Source organism: Beta vulgaris, chromosome 1, assembly GCF_026745355.1.
Source record: "Beta vulgaris subsp. vulgaris cultivar EL10 chromosome 1, EL10.2, whole genome shotgun sequence".
NCBI lineage: Eukaryota > Viridiplantae > Streptophyta > Magnoliopsida > Caryophyllales > Amaranthaceae > Beta > Beta vulgaris.
In genome coordinates, this window is record NC_079202.1 from 5,802,074 (window position 1) to 5,820,456 (window position 18,383).

Genomic DNA, 18,383 nt, shown 5'->3' on the forward strand with positions numbered 1-18,383 from the left:
CAAATTGATTGTATTTGAGGGTCCATTTTGTTCAACTTATTTTACATTATATAAGATCTTATAAGCTCATATAAGATAAGATCAGATTAGATAAGATAATAAAATTTTATAAGATCTTATAAGATAAGACAAAATAAGTTGAACAAAACAAACTAGTTTTAAAGCTCGTGCCATGCACATGTTATTGTTTTTATGTGGTAGAACCGTAAGTAGAATTATATTCATATGACATTATGTCTGATAATTTATATTGTATAATTTCTTTAGGTTGTTTAGTAAAAATCAAACTTTAACTTTTTAATCTAATGTCATAATTTATATTGTATAATTTCTTTAGGTTGTTTAGTAAAAAATCAAACTTTAACTTTTTAATCTAAATCATAGATATGCATTTTTATTTCTGCATAATTCTATCTAAAGATGACAAATAGTGCGGGCCAATCCCCGCCATCCACCCAGCCCATTTCATGGGCCGTTTGGGCCGGGACCGAAAAACAGTGTAAATGCTAACTGAAAATTTCATTAGACAAAAAAAGTAATATGAACCCAAATGAAAACTAAATGAGTCTAACTGAAAAGTAAATTTGTCTAACTGAAAAGTAAATAAGGTGTAGCTGACAACAAGTAAGTCTAACTGAAAATTAACTAAGTCTACGTGAATAATCAATAAGTCTAACCGAAAAAGAAAGAAGTCTAACTGAAATAGTGGAAATAAATGAGTCTAACTGAAAACTAAATAAGTCTAACTGAAAATTCAATGAGTGTAACTGACAACTAAATGAGTCTAACTGAAAACTAAATAAGTCAGTCTAACTGAAAACTAATGAGTCTAACTGATAGTAAACGAGTCTAACTGAAAACTCAATGAGTCTAACTGAAAAGTAAATTAGTCTAACTGAGAAGAAAATTAGTCTAACTAAAAAGTAAATAAGGCTAACTGAAAAATTAATGAGTCTAAATGAAAACTAAATAGGTCTAACTGAATTATAAATAAGTCTAACTGAATTATAAATAATTAACTCAAACTGAAGACTGAATAATTCTAACTGAAAACTAAATAATTCTAACTGAAAAATACCTTTTCAATTGCATTTCCCATTGCCTTATCTTGATCAGTGAAAATTGTCTTTGGCTCTTGTTGGCACATTGCTCTCTTGAATGTTTCTAGTAGCCATTCAAAGCTCTCTTCCTTTTCATTAGTTATGAAAGCACATGCAAACATTGTTGTTTTCCAATGGCAGTTTATGCCAACAAATGGTGCACATATAAGTCCATATTTGTTTGTCCTATATGTTGTGTCAAATATCATAACATCTCCATATGCTTTGAAGTCCTCCAACATCATTGAATCTCGCCAAAAGTAGCTGACAATGTTGTTATGTTCCCCAAATTTCAGCCTGTAGAAGAATGCAGGATCATCATCCGCTCTTTGCTGAAGTAAGTCCAACACGCTCTGCATATCCTTTCCTTCAACCAATCTTGTTCTGTACTGTGTGATATAGTTTAGATGGTCCCTTTTTGTGTGGCCCACTACTTCTTCTGATCCAGCCTCATGACACAAAAAGTTGTATGCATGCATTGGCTTTATTCCAGATTCAACCATTGTTTGTATTAGTTGTCCTTTTTGTTCAGTTATCTTCCTTTCTGATTTCAGATGATGTATTTCTTGTTGTATTACCAACTCATGGTTGTGCTGTAACTCATGAGCTACTACAACAAAGTCTTGACCAGGTTTTTCTTGCTTAAATCTGACCATGGCTTTGCATGCTGTTCTTGTTTCATTGACTACTCTTTCCTTTCTTTCCTTGGTTGGCTGCTCAACATCTGGTATCTGAACAGTTTTTCTTGTTGTGTGTCTTTTTCTTTTGGTTCTGTTATTTTGTTTCTTGATTTTGAGCCTCCTTCCTTTGAGCAAACCAAGTAGAATTCATATATTGAATTATCAATTCTCCTCCTCCTTAGAGTTTGTTTCCTTATACTAAATCCTAATGCTCTTGAGTGTGCTTGATACAAGTTGTAACCATCTTTGTGATCTGTAACATGTCTCCCTATTAAACTGCTACTGATATTTTCGTCATTGATGTACTTGAGATATTCATGTTCAGCTGTTGAGTTCATTGACAAAAAATAAGGACACTAACTTAAAGAACAAAAGCACTAACTGAAAACTAAACAAGTGTAGATGAAAGTGATTGTAATAGTATCAAATGAAAGAATAATTATACTAAATGAAATAAATTAAGGACCAACTGAAAACAAAATAAGTCTAACTGAAAACTAAATAAGTCTAACTGAATACTGAATCAGTCTAACTGCAAACTAAATTAGTCTAACTGAATCTGTCTAACTGAAGAGCAAATAAGTCTAACTGAAGAGTTAATAAGTCTAACTGAAAACTAAATAAGTCTAACTGACAACTAAATTAGTTTAACTCAATCAGTCTAACTGAAGAGTAAATAAGTGTAACTGAAGAGTTAATAACTCTAACTGAAATCTAAATTACTCTAACTGAACATTTAATAAGTCTAACTGAATCAGTCTAACTGAAGAGTAAATAAGTCTAACTGAAGGGTAAATAAGTCTAACTGAAGAGTTAATAAGTCCAACTGAAAACTAAATTACTCTAACTGAACATTTAATAAGTCTAATTGAAAACTAAATAAGTCTAACTGAAGCACTATATAGACTAGCTGACAAAGGGAGAAGTCTATCTGAAAAACAAACAAGTCTATCTGAAGCACTATATAGACTAGCTGAAAAACGAACAAGTCTATCTGAAGCACTTTATATACTAGCTGAAAAACGAACAAGTCTATCTGAAGCACTATATTGACTAGCTGATAAACGAACAAGTCTAACTGAAGCAATGTAAATTTGCAATGAAAATTTTAAGTCCAACTGAAAACTAAATTACTCTAACTGAACACTTAATAAGTCTAACTGAACACTAAATAAGTCTAACTGAAAACTAAATAAGTCTAACTGAAAACTATATTAACTGAAAACTAAAGTACTCTAACTGAACACTTAATAAGTCTAACTGAAAACTAAATAAGTCTAACTGAAAAAGAAGTTAATGAGTGAAAAATAGACTTTTGTTGCAATGTAAATGCTAATTTTATACATACTAAGTTATACAATCAAAATTCTAACTGAAAATGAGTAAATGCAATTGAAAATTAATTTAAGACATACACCTGTTGCTTTGTCTTGTATTCCAGCTGATTCTTCATGTAATAATTTTCTTTTTTTTTCTGATGTGATATCTGTGTTAATACTTTCACTTTTATTATTTAGTTCGATTTGTAATGTGAGATCTCTGTGAGTATTCTCATTGCTCAGATCAATTTGTAACGAACTTGCGATTTGTGAATTCGAATCTTCGGCTGACATTCTTGTTCAATTTGTAACAAACTAGATTTCAGTAGTGGAACTAGATTTGTAGTGAGAAAGTGGATCTGTTGGATATGTTTTTGCTCTTGAACAATGGCGGATGAAGCGGATGAAGGGGATGAAAGTGTTTTTTTTGTTTTTTTTTACTTTTTCGGTCTTTAATAAGTCGCGCGCGTTTCGTCCGATGAGAGTTTGTGTCGGACGAGTCCGACACAATACGTTCTCTTCTTCTTTAATATCTACTATTCTTTTTATTTCTTTTCTATTATTCATATTCATATGCATGATTTTATGTTTAATACTTTCATCACTGCACATGTATGCTAATCAAGATCACACTTGGACAACTCTTATAATGCCTAATAAGATAATTTGACAATGTGATTAAGATCCCAGTAATTTGATTGCTTTAATAACATGTCACCAAAAATTAGTCTTTTGATTGTTTAATGAACTGACATAGATTAATTTTAGATTGTATTAACATATTATTTGGTTATTTGCATAAAACATGACATGAATCGATATTAAGTAGAGGCTAGAAATGACGAATTTGATTCATGATCTTATTCGTACCCTCACTGTTGAACTCAATCTTGGTTCAATGATCATTTATAGAGTCATGACAGGAAAATTTACATTGGAAAAGTTCCTTATTTATCTCTATGATTTTTCATTATTCAATTAGGTTTATGGGTCATCCTTAAAGACTTGTTGGCAACTTCCTTCTGATGGGGGACGAATGTCCTTAGTGGCTTTATCTAACCTCTATAAACTAAAATGCTAGTCCCACACAAGGGCTGAAACCAAGCCATGCATTATACATGCTTTAAAGTTTTTTTTTTTTAAACGCGAAGGAAAGCCAACTATATTAAAGTAGATAGAGTTCTTACATCAGCAGAAAAAAGATTACAACTATTGCTAGAAAGAAAAACAACCCAGCATCTCTCTTTCTCATAGAGAACTTAGACCAGTACAGCAACAAAACAAACAACCCATTAAACTTTTTCGACAGCACTTTGGACATCAGCCCCAACTCCCGAAGAACCAGCGACAAACTCCATATCTTTTGCGAGAACCTCCTTCACATGGTTTGGGCTTGTGATATACACCACCCTCTCCTCAATTTGCTCCGCCGCTACAGCTGCCGGGGTATGAGCCACCTTGTTAGCTTCACGCTTAGTGTGCATAAATTCCACTTTCCAATTCCTAGAAAGCAGGATACAGATGTCCATTACCACCACCCCCAAAGGATGATGTTCCGCTTCCAGAGGCTTTGACAAGAGCTGCACAACCCCTAGCGCATCACATTCCACCTCCAACTGGTGATAATTACAGTCCCACGCAATTTGAAGCTCCTCTCTGATGGCCAGTAATTCCGCTGCCTCCAGCGACGCCGCCTCGATCTTTTTCGAGAATCCGAATTCCCATCTTCCTCTTGCGTCCCTAAAGACCCCTCCAATGCCAGTTTTGACGTTTTCCTCCTTCCACGCACCATCTGTATTCAATTTCAGGAAGCCATTTTTTGGAGGTTTCCACCTCATTCCGCCCCCAGCTCTGTTGATTTTCTCTTCATTAACCTGAAAAGCTTTTATGTTAGTGAAAAAATCGGCCATCACCCTGCTATAAAGAAATCTGGGATGATTAACCGCCCTCTCAAAAACTGCTTTATTCCTTGAGCACCAAAGATGCTAGAAGGCCGTATAGAATTTCACTTGCCAGAACTCATTTTGTGAACAATTAAAGTGGATCCAATCATCCCACCCAAGGCTAAAGAAAACGAGACATTTTTTGGTTGGTGATAATGCAAAATTTTTCCCCAAACACCCTTAGCCACATGGCAATCACGGATCATGTGTAACAAACTTTCTGGATGTCTCTCACATTGAGGGCAAGTAGGGTCAAAGTTTGGGATTCGACTAGCCAAAAAGGAAGCCGAAGGGAGGATTTTATGACCAGCATTCCACAGAAGCAATCTATATTTGAAAGGCACTTTCATCTTCCAGAGCTTATTCCATAATCCCCCCTTCTCATCACTTGTTCCTAAACTGGTAGCCACATAGTACGCTGATTTGACATTGAACTTACCCTTCTTATCATAATGCCATATGAAATCATCATCAACCTCCGCAATGGTGGTCAAAGGAATTGCTTGAATTTGCTGCACCAGCTGCGGCCTAACATACCTCGAGATTTTATTCGTGGTCCACCTGCCCTCTCTTATAATGTCCCCCACCAACCAATGAGAGATAGACTCAGGAATCTCCGTTATCAACGACCCAATGAGGGGGCCCTCTCCTACCCACCAATGATACCACAATGAAGTATCCTTCCCATTCCCAATACGCCTACGAAGACCCTTTTCCAAAATCTCTCTCCCTTGAACAATGTCTTTCCAAAGGGGGGAGTGATGGGATTTAGCCGAAGCATTCATGAAAGACCGACCCTCCCAGTATCTCGCTTTAAGCATTCTCACCCACATCTTGTCTTCTTCTTTTATGATACGCCAACCCAGTTTAGCCATGAAGGCCAAATTCCAATTATGAAGTCTCCTAAAGCCAAGCCCACCCAAATTAAACGGTCTACAAATACTGTCTCAATCCAATCTGGCCAAATAGTGGGTTTGATCAACTTTATTCCAAAGGAACTTACGACAATCTTTCTCAGTATCCCTGCAAACTGACTTCGGTAGGATGGCAGTTTGCATACCATTCACCGGGAAAGAAGACACTACTGACTTGATAAGCGTACATCTACCCGCCATATTAAGGAATTTCGACTGCCAACCACCTATACACAACTTGACCTTCTCTAACAGACCAAAGTAATCCATTCTCTTTAATTTGTTAGGAAGGATACTACAACCCAAGTACTTACCGAAGCTAGTTGAACCTCTCATGCCTAAAGACTCCGCCAAAATTCGCCTTCTTTGGTGATGCATTTTTGGAGGAAAAATAAGCGAGGACTTAGAAAGGTTAACTCTCAGGCCCGACTCTTCCCCAAACCTATTAAGGACTCCCTGAATGACCTCACCATTCTCCTGAGAAGCCTGACCAAAGAGCAGCACATCATCCGCATAAAAAATATGGAATATATCGAAGTCTCTCCCCATTTTAATAGGTTTCCAACACCCGGAAACCACCTGTTCACCTATCAGAATGGACAGTCTTTCCATACACAACACAAAAATGTATGGTGACAAAGGATCTCCCTGACGAATACCTCTCGACGGCTTAAAGGAATCAGTAATCTCACCATTCCACAACACAGAAATAGAGGGGGAACAGATACAGTTCATAATGAGATCGATCAAAGACTGAGGAAAGTTGAAACCCTGTAAAGTGTCTTTAATAAAGCCCCACTCCAGGCTATCATAAGCTTTTGACAAGTCAATTTTTAAAGCCATGATATTCCTTTTAGGGGAGCTTTTCTTGAAGAAGAAGGCCATTTCTTTGGCAATTATGACATTTTCCTGAATGTTACGACCTGGAACAAAGCTGGTTTGGGTTGGGTGAATCAACTCACTAAGGACGTTTTTAATCCTATTCGCTATTACTTTAGTGAGTAATTTATAAGCTGTATTGCAAAGACCAATAGGGCGGAAGTCCGTACACCTCACCGGGAGGTCCGACTTGGGAATAAGCGCTAAATGAGTCACTAAGTCCAACAGGGATATTCCTTTCTTTGAAGGCTTTCTTGACAAGATTAAGGAGGCTTGGGCCCATCTGATTCCAGAAATTTTTATAAAACACAGCCTGGATCCCATCTGGGCCAGGGCACTTCATAGAGGCCATCTGGGTCAAAGCCTCCCTAACCTCCAGATCACTAACCTGGGCTTCCAGTCTTTCACTCCAATCATCAGACACAGCAGACACACTGCGGAATGTATTTATTCTGGCATGAGAGTCGTGAGAGGAAGAGAAAATACATTGGAAATAATCCGTCATTATTCCTTTCAAAACCGCATCATCTGACACCCAATTATCATCAGAGTCCTTAAGGCACACAATCTTTTTCCTACATTTTTTAATCTTTGCTAAAGTATGAAAGTACTTAGTATTCATGTCTCTTAGCTTAGCCCTATCCAGACCCGCTTTTTGAGCCCACACACACCTTTCCTGCTTCATCACGTTATTTAGTTCATGTAAAAGGTCCACCTCAAGCTTAGCCAGAAAAGTAGAATGACGCACAGAAAGAGATTTTTGGATACCACTAAGCCTAGCCAAGACTCTTTTTTTCTAGACTCCAAACTCCCAAAGACATGTCTATTCCACATTTTTACTTGTTACAGGAAAGTAGTCCTAGCCATATCAAAATCCCCAGAATACCTACCCCAGGAATTATCGACAACTTTAACAAAGTCCTCATGCAAAATCCACGCCTCTTTACATCTAAAAGGAAAGGATTTTGAGATTATCATCGAAAAGAATGAGAAGAGGGCAATGATCAAAGTATGTTCTAGGAAGGTGGATTACCTTAGAATCTGGAAAAATCTCCAGCCATTCGGCGTTAGCTAGTGCACGATCCAGCCTTTCCTTAATAAGAGCGCTTCCATCTCTCCCGTTCGTCCAAGTAAACTGAGGACCTTGAAAACCCAAGTCAATGAGAGATTCGCCGCAATCCAGTCCTTACATCTCTTCCCTTGCTCCCTCCCCACCTGTCTCCCACCCATTTTCTCCGTACTACTGAGCACCTCATTGAGGTCCCCAGCCACAAGCCAGGGAGTCCCAGTAGGAGGCAAGTCCTCCGTGAGATCAATCCAGTACTGATTACGATCAACCGCTACACTTGGAGCATGCATGCCCGTAAGTAGCACCTCCGGCAGGTTGGGCTTCATTTTGAAGAGCGCATGAAAGTGATTTGGTTTAGAATCAGCATAATTCATCAATGTTATTTCAGCCTTCCACATTAGCCAGATTCCACCTCTCTTCCCAAACGAGGGGATAATTCTAAAATTGCTATATTCTAGTCTCTTGGTAGCTTGGTCCGCACGTAAGCTGGAACATTTTGTCTCCAAAATGATCATAATATCAGGGTGATGCATTTTCACTAGGTCTAAAGCATGCAAAGGAAAGCCTTACTATTTGCTCCCCTGACATTCCAAATAACCGCCTTCATTCTAACCGGATTTGTTGTTGATGGTGGTTGTTCCATCAACTCTAGCACCATTTTCTCCAGCTTCGATCGTTTCTTCGGTGGTAGACCCCCTTGTATTTCTTTTTCCTTTGCCTTCATTTCCTTCGTCGGGACCATCAACACCCAAATCTCCGGCGGAGTGCCCGGTGCCCTGTAATACTCCACTTCTATCTGGAGGTTTTCCGTCTTTTCCTCTATAATGAACACTGCTGCTAGGTTTCGAGGTTTTGAAACCTCCACTTCTAGGTTTTCGGATTTTAAGAAGAATATCGGAGGGTTTTTTAGAGGGGCTTGCAGTCTTTGTTCCGGTCCGAAGTCGTAAATCCATGGTTCGGATTTTCTGTGATGTTGAAACATCATGAGATGGGTTATGTGGAAATGCAGTTCGAAGGCTTGTTCCATGGTCATCGGTTTTGCCATGGCCTTCCACAGCAGAGGTGTAGGGAAAGTGGGGAAGAGGTTGAGAGTTATTTGGTTGGGAGCTGGAAGAAGAGGGGGGAAGGGTTCATGGGAAACTTTTTCAGGGATTGAGTTGTAGGCTGAGATGTTGGAGATGGGATTGGAGGTCTTACCATTTTGAGGAGCTTCCTGCTGAATATTTTCTGTAGAAGGAGTTTGATCATTCTCTTGAGAAATAGGAGTATTAATAGTCGAAGGGATATGAAGAGACACTAAATTGCCATGCAGATGCCGCTCCTCGTACGACGAAAACTCACTTTCTTTTTGCCCTATCACCAGCGCCGTTTTTTCACATTCTCCAACTCCCACTGTTGCTTTTTTCCCATTTTTAATATCCACCCTCTTTCTTGCAGATAGGTTATCATTACCCCGTTCACTTTTGTCTCTTTCTTCTCTCTCCTCTTCATTACCTTCCAAAACATCCCATTTAGTATTTTTATTTCCTTCTAAACTTCTCCTCTGGGTCCCACCCCTATACTCCTTAGTATTCTTTCCTCTTGTTTTATTCCCTCCCTCCAGATTTTTTCTCTGACCTTCCTGATTTCCTTCCTTGGATTTATATCCCTTCTTCCCGGAGTTTGTGACCATTATCCATGGCCCATAATTACCATTATTATCATCATTTCTGGTTCAATTTTTTTCCTGCATTTTGATTTCCATATAGTCAGGTATACTTTGCCCCAATATTTTATGAGTTTCCCCATTAGCTTCCTCCTTCTCCTTTCCGGGCTCCACTAATGGCGTTTCAATCACCACCTCACCATCTCTGTTGACCTTATGGACATTCTTCTCAGCCTCCCTATGAAGATCTTGAGCAACCGTCACCGGATCTTTAATCTTTCCGTAATGCGTCGAACATTGATCCTTCCTGTGGCCAATTAGACCACAGTTAAAACACACCATATTGAGGTTCTCATACTCCACTGCTTGCCATTCTTTTGCCACCCAGACCTTTGTCACAAGGGCTTTTGATAATTCCAGTTCAATACAAACTCTCGCATATCTACCCCTTGCCACTGTATCCGTTGCATAATCCACCTTTATGGGTTTTCCAACTTTCTCCGCTATAGCAAACAGGGCATCCTTTTCGTAATAATCTAGAGGGAGTTCAGGTAATCTGATCCAAACCATAATTTTGTCAAAAGTTGATGATGAAGGACGAAAATCCGGTTTCCATTTGGTCAGCATCAGATATTGATTCAAAATGAACCATGGACCTCCATACAACGCCCTTTCCATATCATCCCCATTGTGGAACTTAAGAAGGAAAATGTCTTGACCAAGGTCAATCACTTCAAGTCTGTCTTTTGTCTTCCACATCCTGTTGACCCTATCTACCAAGAAATTCCGGTTGATAGACATCCCTAGCACTTTTGCCATCAACGTATTTCTCCATGGCTCTCTTAGTCTTTGGAGCTTTTCTTTCGAGAAGCTAACATCCAAACTAGAGTCAGGTATCTCCAACTCCTCCTCATCCCATTCCATGGTTGCTTGGACCAATTGCTTCGCTTGCTGGAACCATTGCGTTGAACCTGCCACCACATCTCTAAAGGAACTGACCTTCACCGGTTGATGTGGCACCCAAGTGAAACGTACCTCTTGTCTTTGCAACGGATTGTCGTCTTCTGATCTTCGTTCCTTCTCCGTCTCCCCTTCTTCCATTAAGACTAACTCATCCTCACCCTGGGTAGACTTCGGTCTTTCTTTATGTTTGACACTGGCTCTCATTAGATGGCCCTCTTCATTATCTGTTTCTATTTCCATTTCCATAGCACCACCTGAAGAACAGGTTCCCAGCGCCTCTGCACCACAGGTACAAAGGAGTCTCTGATGACCCGGACTCAAGCGATGAGGCTAGAGATTGATAGTATTTAGCGAGAGAGAGAATTCTAGAGAGAGAGAATTCTAGAGAGAAAGTCCCAACCGCATAGGCAGTTAGTTGTTGAAATTGTACTACAGGCTTTAAAGTTAGTATCTAGTAAAGATAAAGTCAAACCCACGATGACCTACATGATTCGATACTGTTCCAATCTGTGAAAGGGGGTCCCTTGAACAAGTCTAATGTTGAAGTCCAACACTGGACCACCTAGCCAAGGAGCACCCTCTTTCCAGCTCCTACATGTATTCTCCTAGACGCCCACCACGAGCATATCTTACATTAAACCCCTACATTCCTGGATCCTCAATACACACAACAAGAGCTAGCAGAAGATTATTCATACCATCGTCGCATCACGTGGTTCACTACAGTATTAGGGGAACTTTTTTTTGTAGGAGGCACGTATCGCAAGTCACAAATAGGCAACAACAATTACATACAATCAGCAGCCACAAATTACAAAAACAAAAGAAAGGGGGAATTTATACATAGTGAAATTAGAATTTTGTTCTTGCCTATAGAAAAAAAAGGAAATCGAAGTGCTGTGAACATTGACATAACTACGCGCTATAATTGATTTCTTTCTTTTATCCCCGTGTTTTTTTCTAGGGGTGAGGTAAATGTGCTAACAAAATGATATAGCAAAGGATTTACAAGTGTGAGAACATGACTCTCAATATGTGGAAAAAATGCAGTGCAAAAATCTCTCTAGATATGATGTCAAAGTAGCCTCGTGAATCTTGTTAGGCCAGAAGGGGCTGTGCTAAAGGCGTTAAAGGAGTTTCAAGGTTCATACTGTATGTTACTGCTACACCAATGAGAGCGCTAATTGCTGGAACAAAACCCAGAGCATATCTTGTGATTGAGAAACTCAGTGTAGACGAATGAAGCACAGTGGTATTTGAAGAGACATCTGCAAACAATGCACGTTACTTAAGTGTAGAATACAATAAATGTGTTGTGTAAAAATCAAGTGTCCATGGATAGAGAGAATATCATGAACAATATATTAATGGTCATGAACATAATATACAATAGCCATAAGAATATTAACTAGATGCATCAAAGGGAAGCAGGATGAAATAGAAATAAAAGTTACTTACTACTTTGAAATGATTCCAGAAAGTACAACACAACCCCACATGCCATTTTATCCATAAAGCTCAGTGATCCATAGACGAAAGCACATCCATTCAAGTCTTGCCCAACAAGGGCACTCTGCATGCCTACTCCAGTGACCTGTGGCGAAAGTCCAAAGTAAAGATAAGGTGGACTTATTTTTCGAGTTAAACTATTTCGAGAATTTACTCTGCAGAACATATTGAGAGAAATAGTTCTGTAATTTCAATATATAGTGGGTTCCATCATCCTCTTCTCACTAGTTCTATAGCAAATATGTTCTCTAATAACCTTTTTCTTATCTTCTAATTCCTTTCTCTTCTTTTCTTTTCTTTACTTTTATTAGAATGAGTTGTGAGATGGGAGAACATTTTGAGATTGAGTAGCCACCCCTGAACTTGAATTTAAGGTAATGCCGTAATGCAAATCGCATAAGGAAAACCACTTGAGATTTATAAAATATATAGCAGGAAAAGAAATCTCAAGAGGACTTGGATGATCTCTATCCTCTCAAGTTTCAGACTATGCTTCCCAATTTTTCGTTATGAAGTCATTCTGAATCAGACAATCTTCCAAAAATTGCAAAATGCTAAGTTTAGTATACCTAATTCGCTGAAACCCCTGCAAATTGCAATCTGGAAAGGCAAATTGGTGGATGAATGTGGAAAATTTTGGGCCAATTTAACAAAACTAAATAGAAAATTGTGTTCCTCTATACCCACTTTTGAACCATGAATGAGGTTAAGTTAAAGAATATAATTCCTATTTCCTAACAACCTCTATGAATCTGTAAAACCAAACATTTAAAAACAAAAAGAGAAAAAAGGTTTCAACATACCATCATTAGGGCATTTGCAATGCCAATAACAATAGAGATGATATACATATATCCACTCATGGCTTGAGGCAAAAAAAGAACTGCAGCACCGCAAAATATCCAAAGAACACCTCCAATAGAGTAGAATAATTTCAGGCGGTGGCCAGGCCATGGCATCTCCTACAAACAAGTCCATATTATTTTCACGTAACATAGTAACAACATGGTTTTGAAATTAGAACATGAGCTACTGATGGCACCTGTAGAATAAGGGATATAATGAAGCTGCAAATGTATATGATAGCAGGCACCTACACTCACAATTTGACAAATCTATTATGAGATTATATAGCAGAAACGCGTAAAAACAAAAATGGGAATAGCTGTATATTACCAGAGCTTTTGAAGATTGAGCCATTTGTAGATCATTGATGACGTAAAAGGCAAGAAATGACTGAGAGCAAATAATAACCAATAAGTAAGAAACATATAGCAAAATTAACTACTAGCTAAAACTAAATTTGAAAAAGAACCCCTCCCCCCCTCTCAAATTTATGAAGCAAAACTAGAGTATCTGTAATAAGACACAAAATGGAGATGTCTACTCACCTGTGAGACATTAGTCACTAGTCTAGTCAGTACATATACAAGAGCGACCTGGTAGTAGAGGACTTTATGGAACCAGTAGGTCCATTCAATTCTAGCATAAACTTTTCCCGGAAAGCAATCTTTCAATCTACAAAAAAAAGTATAAGGGAAAACAGGGGGAAGCCTTTGATCAAAAAGGGTAAACATCAAGATATCCTGCTATTATCTATATTGTGACGAAGCCAAAATTCTAGCAAGTTGAAAGCATTATTCTTCATGCACGACTTTTCCAAACAGGGTTCACAGTATGTGATATTTATATTAAGTTAGTAACAGCTTGCAGCTTTGACTTTATTGAGACTAAGGGTTTCGAAATGGATAAAAGCAACATGCCATAAAGTATATTATTTCAGACACAGGAAGAAGAACGCAGGAATAGATACACACCTGGGCTCTTTAGTTCCAATAAGAAAGATGCAAACAAAGCAGCATCCGATAAAAATTGATGAATAAGCAATCCAACGATACTGCATAAGTCAAAACATAAGCACTAAATTCCACAAAGATGCATTGATTAAAAGAAGAATAATCCTTGCATGGGCATACCTGGTATTCTATATCAGCATGAGTCCTTGATTTACTAAGACCAAAGACAGCAAAAGCCACGGCATACAAGCTCAGGTTTGCAACCTGCAAACAAAATTTTGGACACAAAGAAATAAGTGGGATGAAGTAGGCTGCGTTCAATAATATCAAGAAACCATAACACAAATCTACATGAAAAGTACTAAGAGCTTCACCATAGTAAATGCATTCCGGCAGCTGGCTAGCACAACTCTGCTCGTCGGATTCAGTGTCATACAGTTGACCATAGACCTTTTATCAAGAAAATAAACATTAACTATGTTGGAAAACCCCACACAATTCTACCATATACACGAAAAAGAAGCATTACATAATACTAGCAAGTTTGCAGATGATCCAAAGAGTGAATAAATTTACATGTGTGACACTTGAGTGGCAGCCCAGCCAATATTGAAAATAGCCGCAAAAATGCTGTATCCAATTGTCTGTAGAGTCGATGAATCTGTTCCCATTATTTTGGCATGGTATACAACCACCAAACACTGAAGAAAATGAAACAGCAACTAGCAGGGATCCAGCACCATGCCATACTTTGAAGCGTCCAAACCGGTCTATCTAGCACACAGTGAAATTAACAACAACAAAAAAAGGTTCACTTGTGGCACAGAGGAACAAGTAATACTATTAAAAGCTATCTTCAAGGCACATCAAGCAGCAAAGACAAGAATCAACTGAAGTCATTACAGCACCTTCCTGATTCAGTCACTCAACAAAAGTTGGTATAGGTGCATCATCATCAATGATAAATTTGTCACAAGATATGAATAATGACTAAGATATGAATAAAAACTGAGATATGAACATCATTTATAAAAGCTGCAAAATTTCTTCTCTGTATCAGGGACAGAAAAAGACCTATTAAAATTTCATAGCAATTCCACTTAACATTACATCAATTTCACCAAAGGCCAAAAACAAAAACTTCATAGCAATTCTACTGAACAAGGCATATATAGGATGACTGATGTAACTTAAAAACCAGAAAACAAGTTACCAGCTCGCCAGAAAAGGCAGTCATAAAACCATCTGCGACCTGTCCACTAAGCATCACAATTGCAGCATCCCTATCAATATGGGACATTAAGCAAGTCAAAGACTGAAAGACAGTACACTACACAATATCAGACGGGTGCATATGCTGAAAATAAGGAAATATAAAAATCAAGTAATCAACCAGCCTTTGAGTTTTACACAATCAAAGTGACATCTTCATATTAAGCGAAGGGTACGAAATAAATCCGATTGATTTTTCGATCAAAAGTACTATGTAAAATCCTCGGTATCCTTATACTGGACACAAAGCCTTAACTTGTTGCCATGTTCTTTTGGGCCATATTGAACTGAACCCAAGTGAAACTGCGAGGGAAAGTAGCTGAACAGAACTAAATTGACCTAAACTCAATTCAACTCAAATTGTGCCCAAAAGAACATAGCCTAAGTTGCAGCATTGTCCAAATTGGAAATAATTCTAAAATCTAAGCAACTCCTTAGTTGGGGAGCTATTAGCATGCTTTATCTCAGAATTTCAGAACATATGAAAGATATAGTATATATTAACTAGCATCAAAGATGAAGTCGATTGGAGATTTCCCAATTTCAACAAACTTGGATAAGCCATCATAGAGCAGCTTATAAGTTACAATCACTCAACTAAATTAAATGTTATGTTATGTTATATTATGTAACTGTAAGTGTCCTCCACACTTATCTTCTTTCGCCGGGCAGTTTCCTTAACAGGCAAGGCTCTAATAAAAAAGTTCTCTATCTACTCACATGCATATGGAAACCTACATTAGACCCCTTCCGCCGGTCCTAAAGCCTATCCAAAATAACTAAATTAGCCATATTTCAGAAGAGCACATCAGTCAGATAATAAAGAGCTAAGACTAAATCATATTTTCTGCAGCATAAGTAACTTACCAACTAAATAGGTGAAATATGAATACAACCATACTAGTGCAAATATATAGCTTTCTCAAGCATTCTTGATTCTTCCACAACGACATCGGCTTTAAATTATGTAAATTAAATTTGTATGGACATGTGTTCTTTGAACCTTAACATGTAATCCATTTTAAGAGGTAGAAAAGTAAACTTAAGATACAATAGCTATATAAAAAAGGTACTAGCAAGCGCATACCCTGGGGAAAGTCCAATATCTGTGAGGAACACCAACAAGTAAGTAAACCAACAGGCTGATGTAATGTCATTGAGCATGTGACCTACACCATAGACGAAAACAGGCCATCGTCCAATCGGTCTGTTAAATGATTCTTCATCCTCCACAACATTGGTCATAATTTTGTGAGAGATAACTCAAGCTAGGACTCAATGCCTGTCAAAATATATATTTCAGTCCAGTCAAAAAACTAAAGCAAGCACATGAAGTTAGGATTATCAATTAGATTGAGCACACCCTTAATAACAACATATTCTAATGATTCTTCAGAGCGCTATGAATGCAATTCTAACAATTAGGTGCAATACAATTTCAGCAACAACGGGTTCCATTGATTATTCATTGCATTATTAAACATATTAAACATATATAATTCTCTTGCAGTCTTGCTAGTATTGTTCGAGGAAAACTCAAAAAAAAACCTTCAAGCTCACATAAAAGACCCAAAATTTTCAAAATTTGCAGACAATAGCAATGAAAAGAGTAAAGAAATACATTTTATTCATTGCATCATAATTGAAGCTGTCTTGGGAATTCAGGGATCCTTTATTTCTGCTTATAGTTACTAAAAAAATTGTGTGTGTAGTGTGTTTTCTTGAAATATTCTGAAAACTCAACTAATAAGAAATTAAGCCATGTTCACAAACTATTTGAAATAACAAAAAGGAAAGAAAAATTAGGAACTACTAATCAGTTAACTGTTCACATCATATCATCCCTCCCCTGTCCACCAAAAAAGTTCAAAATTTCCGTACTTTTCCACGAATTGCTCGACAAAGCATGAGTACTTAGTTATATGACATTTATAATCACATACATACATACATAATCAAAAGCAATACAAACTTAAAAAGTACAATTAAAGGTCCTGTAACCATCAAATTATATCCAAAAATATTAAAAATTAAAGCTTGCCCTCTTCATATTCTACAACGAATTGCTGAATTAAGTTGTCAAATGGAGCAGTAAAAAAAACCCAATAATGTATTGATGAAAGATTACATAAAAAGTTAGAGAAAGATGAACGAGAGAAGATAAAAGAATCATACTTGAAACAATGGTCGGAAAAACTGAATCTTTATAATCTGGGTAGTTGTAATTCTTGAAGTATATGGAATCCTAAGGTTCAATTAATTCAAAACCCGAAAAAATCTGGAATAAAAAGCGACGAAATTGATAGGGAGAAAGCGTAACGTGAGGTAGTAGAGCAAGCAAGCGAGAAAGAGAAAGTGGGTTGAAGAGGAGAGAGAAAGATGACGACTGAAATTGACATTTTTTTATTGAAAAAGAAAAGATTCCGAGGTAAAAAAAAAGATAGAAAGTGAGCTTCGACTTTCAAGGCATGGGAGTTATCAGTTATCAGTTATGTGATGGAGCAGAAGCCAGAAGGCAGAGGAGAGAGAATGTGAGATTGCGACAAATGGTGTATGGTCCTTTGAAACTTGTGGAGTGCGAAATTGTAAAATCATATTTTCTAAATGGAGTAGTTTATGTGGAAACAGAAGATTCAAAAAAAGGAAATATTGAGGAAAGACTCAGATGATGTGCAAAATTTTGACTACTCTTATTTGCAAGGAGGTCATGGAGGCGTGGAGCTCTTATGACAATGTGGTACAAAAATGAATATAGTAATAAATAGATGTTATATTTTTTAAATAAAGTCGTAACAAAATAAATGTTATATAAGAATTAAGAATTTCTAGTCAAAAAAAAAAAGAATTAAGAATTTTTTTATATCTCTATCCTATTACATGGGTAGGGATGGCAGTGGGGCGGGTCAAGTAGGAGACACGCCCCATCCCCGCCCAATTGGGGCGGAGATGGGTCTAGGTTTGGCGGGGATGGGGATTAAAATTGTACCCGCAATGGGTGGTGGAGCGGGTGTGGATTTAATAAAACATTTGCCTTTGTTAATGTATTTTAACTTTTCTTTTACTATATTATATTGTGATTTTATGAAGTAGACAATTATAATGGGCTTATGGCAGATTTTTTGGTGGATTTTTTGCAGGGATGACGCGGGTGCGGGGGTGGGTCTAGAATTTTCCCCCGCAATGGGTGGTGGGGGGGATGGGGATGGAAATTTTCCTCGCAATGGGTAGTGGGGCGGGATGGGGATGAGAATTTAATGCGGGTGCGGGTGTGGGGGTACCATCCTCCGCACCCGC

The 18,383-nt window shown here is 37.7% G+C and overlaps 1 protein-coding gene across 1 annotated transcript; it reads right to left on the bottom strand.

Moving 5' to 3' along the window:
* Nucleotides 1–11,323: 11,323 nt before the first annotated feature.
* Nucleotides 11,324–17,486, bottom strand: LOC104905096 (uncharacterized). The gene is given in 14 exon segments (XM_019252113.3): nucleotides 11,324–11,780; nucleotides 11,971–12,106; nucleotides 12,825–12,983; nucleotides 13,064–13,114; nucleotides 13,198–13,257; nucleotides 13,413–13,539; nucleotides 13,839–13,918; nucleotides 13,998–14,081; nucleotides 14,192–14,267; nucleotides 14,394–14,494; nucleotides 14,496–14,591; nucleotides 15,031–15,100; nucleotides 16,177–16,371; nucleotides 17,265–17,486. Coding segments are annotated over 13 exon segments (1,368 nt in total). The 5' UTR covers nucleotides 16,335–16,371; nucleotides 17,265–17,486; the 3' UTR covers nucleotides 11,324–11,610.
* Between the last annotated feature and the right edge of the window lie 897 nt (nucleotides 17,487–18,383).